The following is a 9,293-nucleotide window of genomic DNA, read 5'->3' as shown; positions in this document are numbered from 1 at the left end:
AAGGCAAAACTATCTATTGCGTAACCACAGGTCCATCTTACATAAGATATATACATCATTTGTTAGTGTTCCATCAAGAGTGTACTTGTAAATATGATTACTAGGGCTGACCCCAGACCACCAAGCATGGCAGGGTATTTGTTGCTATCTTGGCTTCTTCTGATTACATCTCTATTATACAGGGTATTTTTACACATCCCAGCGCACTCTGAGATAATATTTGCACTGCCAGTGAACAACAGTGGCATAAACGCCATTACGTGAAGTTGATCACGGGAATGTTACCATCAGACATTAAACTCCGTATATCTAAGAAAAGGGAGGATGCACCCTAGAGAGGGCAAGGTACCACCCAGAGCTGACATAACTACAACAGGCTAATGTCAGCACTGGCTACATATCGTGTAACACACTATATAAAGATCTCCTCTAAACTGGATGCCGCAGAGTCTGGGACAGTCTGACCAATGAACTGAGAATAATCCATGATTTCAAAGAATTCAGCTGGCTGGTTCGGACAAAGTCCGAGCTAGAGCTTACCATGCCCTGTGGTCTTGACCATAGGTGTTGTTAACAAATTTTCGGCGTCTAAGAGTATAGCTGCAGCTTTTCAATGTGAACTGATTACTCGAGTTGTTGCACAATGGATTAGTAAAGATAAATTCCATACGGTATTACTATGTCTCGCCAAGAATGATTTACGACAATGGCCTACTTGAAAATAAATTCCCTACAGCAATATCATATCCCGACAAGGATGATTTAAGACACGAATTTCTGCCTAATAAATAAAAAAAATTACCAAAGTTTTGAAAAAAATTGTTATTTCATTTGATTATTTTATGTTTTGATTTCGACTTTGTGTGTATGTGTGTGTGTGGGTGGGTGGGGGTGGGGGCATAACACAAACGTTATTTAACATTAAATTGCCAGATCAATTCATAGTTACATATTTGAGGGTGCGAACGTATCTTACTGCTTATGGTAAGCAACTTATTTATATGGAGTTGGAAGGGTCAGAGGAAACTACGACTAATTCAGAAATGGCCGGGTCCTTAGTGTACATGTGTTTCTACCATTCTATTTAACTGTCAGCGGCAATTCAGTTTAAGGTTACCAATTTTACTGAGTTTCTCCGGTGTGAATTATGTTCCAATCATGCTTATTTTGATTGCTTTCTTTCTCTGACTTTGTTATGTATATTTTAAGCTTTCGTTTGAACTTTAGCGCCCTTATTTCCGGATATCTTAATTAATAAATATGGCCTGTAAACAATAAAACTAAAATATTTCATATCTCATTTTTCAAATTTATATCTTTCTGTGATGCATTATGTATGTTCGTGCATTGTTTTTATTCTTTTCTTTTTAATGGAAAAGATATGTATACTTGCATATTATATACTGTTGCATTGTCTTTTAATATTGTATTATTGTTGGCATTGTAATGTTTTCAATCTGTATTGTTTAATTTTAAATACGTACTATTCGGGTGTTCCTGTCTGCTGAAATATATTAGGTACATGTGTTATGTCATAGAACAGCTCGTCAAAGAAGGCTGGTGCTTTTATTATATTACCGACAACTGATGTTAAATAAAATTTGTTGTATCTTAACAAGGTTGGTTGGTTGGTTGTTGTGGGGTTTAACGCCATTTTTCAGCACACGATAGGCCATATATGGCGGCCAGTATTAATGGTGGAGGAAGAACCCGGGAAAACCCCGGAAAGAACCACCGACCCACGAGAAGCTACTGGCAATCTTAACAAGGATACACTCGTTAATCAACGAGTGACATAAAATAGAGAAGATAACTAGTTAAATATACATAATTAGTGGTATCTATCTATGTGTATGCGCGCGCGCGCGTGCGTGCGTGTGTGTGTGTGTGTGTTCATTACTTTTTACATTATTATTATTTCCCACTCTCATTCTTTCCTGATAAGATCACGATATTAAATGTATATAGTTCAGCATAACTGCTACGTTATGAGTTTTACTTTCATTTTGTATTCCTTTGTTAATACAAATCTTGAATGGTTTGTAAACAAAACAATTGAAAAACACGCGTCTGCAAGCTGTTATTATACTAATTTTCTTTTTAAGTGTGTAGTAACCACAAAGAATCAATCAAGTTAATAGCATGAACTGCGGGCACCTACGAAACTTCAACAACCCAGAATGCACCGCGCTGCTCTGAGATGATTGAATAGGGGAGAACGGAAGTAATGGCGGTAGGCAGACGGGCAGAGTTGAGTGAGAGAACTTTTAGAAGTTTTGGACAGAAGTTTGTTCTTCCCAACATGAAAGTTTTAGCGTTATTTTTTCTCGTAGGGCATCTACCTCATTTAATTTTAGGACAGGCTAAGCAAACAAACTGCTATGATATTAATGGGAGAGCTCAGCGCTGTGTTCCTGTCTTTGAGAATGCTGCGTTTAATCTTCCAGTGGAGGCAACAAATACGTGTGGATTATCGCGACCCACAGAATTCTGTCTTCAGACTGGAGTTACGGGAGTGAGGGAGTCATGTGGACATGTATGCGATGCAAGGGACCCTCTTTTTAGACACCCAGCCCAATATATGACGGATTATGACAGTCCTAACAACTACACATGGTGGCAAAGTGAAACGATGCTAGAGAGACCAGAATGGCTTACAAACAGGCAGCAAAATGTTAATCTCACCATTGATCTGCGTAAGTATTTAATATACCTCCCGCTTCCCGTTGCCCCTGCGTCTGGACATTAAGCAGTCCCTACTTAAGTTGTCATTCTTCTAGCTTCAACAGTAGAATGTCTAGTCCGAGTTTCCTTTGACTTTTGCCACCCCATTTTTTGATATTTGGTTTTTTATGTTGGGGTGTAAAAAAAACAAATATCAAAAAATGGGGTGGCAAGGGTCAGAGGAATCTCGGACTATAGATTGTCCTGGGTGGGGTAGGGACATTATGGCATAATGATCCACCCAAATATATACGAAGGTTTTCTGTGTACCCAGCTGAAGCAGCTTATGTTTGGAACATTAGGAAGGGGTTCAATAGGGACATATTTCTTTATTGTATGTACTTTAGTATTAATATTAGTACCCCTACTTTGTGGATGGGATACTAATATAAACCAGTGTGTATCAACGGAGCAGCCAGCTGTGATTCTCCCTGGGCACTTTTTTCAGCTTATGTTAAAAAACTTTGAAAATGTTTCTTACGTATACCAAAAGAAATAAAATGTTCCTTTTATATAATAACAGAGTTGCTGCATACCATTATAGAAATACTTGTTAAACATCCTTTACCTTATTTATCTGATATTTTCACTGGGACTGTCATTGGTCAAATTTGCTGTGAAAAAAACCTATATTTGGTTAGTACATTTTAAAATGTCACCTTTTTGACCTTGACATCAGTTATATTTGCTCCATTGTAAGGAATAGGATAATGTTGATGCTATGATATTGTAGTTGTATGTATGCCTGCAATGTTTACTTCTTGTGTAACAGCTTTGACATGTGATTGAATGTCTGTATGTCGCTTGTGCAGTCTATCATGGGACTGAAAGAATTTTGCAGTAAGCTACATGTCCTATAGAACAAGTTACTTGGAATTTTTTTTCTCATCATGCATCAGATTTTGTCTTTTTAGCACTGTTCATAATAGATGCTTCCTGATTAGGTCACTAGAAGACAATATTCTGTCCATGTTACCTGGACAATGGGCCACTTGGCAGTTTCTCCTATTTTTAACAAGGCAAACTGAGGCAAAGTCAGCTTATAAATCACAGATATAGATACTACCAGAAAGCCTGATTTGCATTCTGATAATGTATGTAATTTTATTAAGAGTATCTTGAGATTCAGTGAATTCAGTTTCCAAACACCATATAAAGTCAATGCTAAATCTGCCAGCTGACCACAAATATGGCGGTTGATGATGTCATTCGGGAACTATCTATATTGATAATAGTGATAGTGTATAAAATTCCACTCATCCAAAATGGACAAGTATGTTGGAAAAGGGAGTTATCCTTCTTGTCTAGCACTAGACTTAATGGGACAGGTGGAATTTTCCAGCCCTTTATTGGTTAGTTTGGTGTTCTGTGGCACAACAGAACTTTGAAGGTTATGACATGCAGAGTCAGATACAGTTTCCTAGCCCAAGGACACACATTACCTGAATTGATGGCAGGAATAAACACCACACACGTCAGGAAACCAACTCCATAAGTACTGGAGCCATTGCAACTTCTGTTCTACATAGACGACCACTCTAGTGGCATAAGTGGTTACAGTGTCTGTCTCAGACGTGGTTGGTCATCTGTTTGAACCCTGGCCAAGTTATAACTAAGACATAAAAATTGGACATGCAGCTGCCTCGTTTGGTGCTAAGTGTGAAGAGGTTAGTGCTAGGACTGGTTGGTTTTGTGTCAGAATAATGTGACTTGGTGGGACATGATGCCCAGGTGCTAGACATCACTATAAACTGCCCTACTGCAGACCTAGTGACATGACTGCAATTGTTAAAGCTACATCAAAAATCCAAATCTAATATATATAGGACTCTGTAAAGCCAATTTCTGTAAAAGTCAGTGTTCCATTAACATTTTTAGACAGTGACCATAAATGTGTGATTTGAACCAATTTGTTGTTGAAAGAAGGAAACTTTTATATTTTCTGTTGCTGGGTTGCATTGGTAAACAAATGATTGTATGGTGGAAGGTTCTGGACAATTTCACTTTAAAACTGTGTTGCCCTGAAAAATAAAATAGTTGCCCCCTTAGAAGTTCATTGACCTAAGTCTAGTGTACAGCAGTCTTACCTTTTTTTGTTGTGTGGGGCAGGGCAGTAAATAATACATTGAGTGAAGTTATTGCTGTCATTTTTTTTTACATTTTGCAACAGATGTCAGCTACATGATATAACTTGGTCCCAAAATTTTCATGTATGTGTGTATATACAACCATCACTGTTTTAATATCGATGTTATATTCAAGTTCTGTACAAATACTTTCACTAATATTTCAATAGGCAGATTTGGTATTCATGGAAGTGGTACATTGATATATGTATTAGTATGTGGACAGCTGATTTTAGAACAATTTATGGTCACTCACACATATCACCCATGTGCACACAAGTTCTGATTGCTGCTGGACCAATAGCTTCTGGATCATTGGTTCTTCCCAGTTTCATCTTCCACGAAATACTATTGCTGGCTGCCATTTGTAGCCTATCACCATGTAATTCCCACAAAACCAAACCAGACCCATATATCTTATTATTAGGACTGTCATGTATATAGTTATATGCAGTAGGATACAAACAGTTGACCTATCAAAAACTTAGTTAACAGTGAATCCTATACCAATTTAACTGGAAATAATTGGTCATTACACAGTTTGCCTTTATACTGATGGGCTTGTAAATTAAAAGAAAATTTTTGCTTATAAAACCTTAAAATATATTGTCCAAGTTTATTGCAAGTTGCATTATTTTGATATGTTCAGACAAAACATTGGACTTTTTATTTGAAAACGATTTATAACAGTTTGGCCTCTTATTTTTTATTTTATAATTATAAATACTTTTATCTATTCGGATGACTCAGTTATATTCATTTTTTCCCAGAGGCCCTCTCAGACGCAACAGGCTATCGTACTTGAATGTGCTATGCATATACATGTATATCATGCTTAAACACACTTTGCATTTGGTGTTAGAAGCACAAAATGTATCAGATGCGCATTTGCAGAATAAATTCTATATTTATGACATCTTATGCCAGTGTAAATAATGGTCATATGATTTTCTTTGAACACAGACTTGTTTCTGAAGTAATGTTTTGGAGCATTCAGTCCCAAGAATACTTCTTTTGAAGAATTTTAACATCATTCACCTTTCATCTTTTGTCTTGTAAGACTATATGATTACCTATGTTTAGTAGGGTTTACTTTCCTGTTGTTTTTATGGGGAGTGGTGGGTGCATTTTAGTTCGTACTATGTAGCAGTTACATAGTTTATAGCTAATGTACCATAAACACACACAGAGTTTTATCAAGTAACTAATGAAAACATATTGTTAACTTGAAATGAATTGCACCATGGATTTTCTGTTCAGGATCTTGCTTTGTCAGTTAATTTTAGTGTACACTTGTAATGTACCAACATTTATTATAAGAAGTACTTTTCTTTTATGACTTACCAGTACTTTCTTTTCAGACTAGAAAATCTTTACTCACATGATAAATTGTGGATTGGATAAATTTAGTCACTTTTGTTAACCTAAAAATTACACCTTCATTACCATACAGGTAACCATAACATGGCTGTCATGGTTACCTTAATATGGCTGTCATGGTAACCTTAACATGACTGTCGTGGCAACCTTAACATGGCTGTCATGGTAACCTTAACGTGGCTGTCAAACACTTGGCAGACTGTCACAAGCTTTGAATGTTTTCATTCCCAGGCGTATAGTTTTAAAATAGATATTCATAACCAACAATGTTTTCACCTTTTGTGACTTTGAACATTGATATCCTCAAAAGAAACATTGGTGGGCGTTCAATAATTAAAAGTCGAAGCATATTTTTATATTATTTTCTGAAGAAAAATACAAGTCCAGGAGTGCACAGATGGTCAAAATGTAGGGGACATGGTAAACAATAAAACAAAATTCGAGGGAAACCTGCCAGCCAGCATTCTATGTGCTACACTGTATACCAGTATGGACATTGTCAAATTCTTTCCTGACAGAGCTATCATACCTAGAACTATTAGGCCAGTATACCATCTTTGGATCAATGAAGTAAGCTCCCATCTGCTCACATATAAGAGGCTAAATGTAAGCCTGAGGTGCAGTGACTCAGTAGATAGCATGCTTGACTTGAAACCCAGAAGGGTGCAGATTTAAATCCTATTATCATATTAGCCTGGGTTGGTTTACAGTGTGTCTTGGGAAAGGCACTTTGCAATAATTGTCTCTTCATTAAATTATTTTTGTGCTGCATTGTTTCTGTAAGTCTCACTGAGGTAGGAATTTATTTTTTGTGGAAAAAAGGGGTTAGTATATATTAGAGGGGGCAGGGCTTCATTTGGAATAACTATGGTAATATTCCTGTTGCTTCTCCACTTTGTTTATCCAGTTGCATATAAGTGTTCAGATATAGTCACTAGGAGCTGCTAGGTAGTTGTGTATAACATTTTGCATTTATTTTTATATATATATATTTATTTCAAACATTTGATTTTGGTCAACACATAGCTATCAAATATATAATGGTAGTTTTAGGCTTTTGAGGATTACAAGTCTGCTCTTGTCTGGCTTGATTTCTTAAGCTACTGGCACAGTAAGTGAATGTCCAGGGAGATTAAGCACAGACCTGCTGCTGAAGAGTTTGACCCACTAGATAGGAAGTAGGTCTGTTTAATCTTGGACATGTGTACTGAATTAGAGGCAATGAATGGATCAGCTTCACCCATCCACTGACAGGGCCAAATAACAAGAGCAGCTTATCTGTAGAAGATGCCAAAGCTGTGTATAATACCCTTAACAGTAGTGTCTACTTCCAGATGGCAAAACCAGTTCACTCAGGAAATGTATACCTTATACTGCTTATATAACTACATGTATATAGATTTTACAAGGGGTTGAAAATGTGATTTGGGTCAGTCATTACTGGAAAATGTGGGGGTGGGGGGGGATGAATTTGCAGTATCAGTTCTGTGATTTAAAATTTGTGGGAAAATCCCCCCACCCCCACCCATATAAAAAGTTGGTGTGTGTGATTTGGATTTTGAACATCCAAGGCAGACACTCTAACCGCTAGGCCACTGGAGTGGTCAATAATAAGTTGGTAATTTTCTAACTGAAGGGGTAATTTATAACAGAAATAAAAGTAATGTTTGCAGCTTTAATGCATGATTTTCATGGATTTTGTTAACTTTTTGAAAGGATTCTTTCAGAAACTACCATCAGTCATGCATCACGGGAAAATCCTGAATTACGTCTACATTTTTTCTTGAGAAAGTTACTAAAATTTGGAAGTCTGTATGAATTTGAGCTTCTGTATTGCCTTGTTAGTACAGGCACATTCATACATATTAAGAATGAATCGAACAAACGAATCACTTACATCAGTGCTGTCCATTTTAAATGGCCCGCCAGAACTCGAGCAGCTATATAGTTGTTGCTTTTCAGTTTCCTGCTTCGGCCCTCAGCTTCAAGAAAACCATTTTTCAGTGACCCATTGGGTCAAAAAAGTTGGACAGCACTGACTTAAAGATTATTCAGAAACACTGTACTTTATCTGGGAATTCATTAAAGATTTGACCTGCAAGTCAATGCAGAAAAAATAAATACCTAATGGAAATGTAGACATCATTATAAAAGAAAATTGGCAAACTAAAGCATTTTATTGTAATTATCATTCACAGTCATACTGATAGTATATATTGCTAGCCAACTTGAGTTGATGTCACAGACTGTTACAAAAAATCCTTGGCTGTTTCCTCAGAAATTGTATTGTGGTGACAATTAAATAGCTCTATCTCATAATTTATTCAATGAAGTCATTGTAGTGAATGTATAGGTAATTAAGGTTCTCATTTGTTGTCTATATTGTGGCATTCAGGTCCACTTTTTTAAGAAGTCATTTTGTTGGTCATTTGAGTAAGCTCTTTTATGGAATTGTGGATGATTTTCATACAATGTGGTATTGCTAGTTCACGTTTTGTATTGTAGTTATTATGATTCTTAGGGTTTCAGATATTTTGTTAGTACATCAAGATGAACCCTTTAAAGTTTGTACCTACTGTTTTAAAACATTTTAAAAAATTATTCAAAACAGGCGCTACCAGTTTTTAAAGTTTGTAAAATTTAATACAGGGACTCACAAGTTTGAAATCGGAGAGCTGTAGATAAGCTGCATGTTTGTCTATTCTTGTGCAGCGAGCTTGACTAAAAATGCATGTTGAAATTGTTGACTGTATTCAAATTATGCACACTGCTATGGTAGCCTAGTGGTTAAAGCGTCCACCTCAGAAGTGGAAGGTCATTGGTTTCGATCCCCAGTCGAGTCATACCAAAGACTTACAAAAGTGGTACTAACAGCTGTCTCTCGCTAGGCACTCAGCATTAAGAGGTTAGTGTTTGGACTGGTCGGTCGTGTGTCGGGATAATGTGACTGTGTGGGATATCATGTTACATGTCTGGCATGATGCCTCATTGCTAGACATCACTATAAGCTGCCACACTGCAGACATCGTAGTAATATGACTGAAAAGTTGTTAAAGTTATGTT

General features: G+C 36.7%; 1 protein-coding gene across 1 annotated transcript in view; it reads left to right on the top strand.

The window, feature by feature from the left end:
* Positions 1-2,204: 2,204 nt before the first annotated feature.
* Positions 2,205-9,293, top strand: part of LOC149779090 (laminin subunit gamma-1-like) — a 130,363-nt gene continuing 123,274 nt past the window's right edge. Inside the window, exon 1 of the mRNA XM_089939643.1 lies at positions 2,205-2,696. Coding sequence (XP_089795769.1) covers positions 2,228-2,696 — 469 coding nt within the window. The 5' untranslated portion in view covers positions 2,205-2,227. The remainder of the gene's footprint in view (positions 2,697-9,293) is intronic.

The sequence above is a fragment of the Sinohyriopsis cumingii genome, chromosome 17 (genome assembly GCF_028554795.1).
Source record: "Sinohyriopsis cumingii isolate HCF-2022 chromosome 17, ASM2855479v2, whole genome shotgun sequence".
NCBI classification, from domain to species: Eukaryota; Metazoa; Mollusca; class Bivalvia; order Unionida; family Unionidae; genus Sinohyriopsis; species Sinohyriopsis cumingii.
The sequence above is the reverse complement of the archived record's forward strand: the minus strand, read 5'-3'. Positions and strand labels throughout refer to the sequence as shown.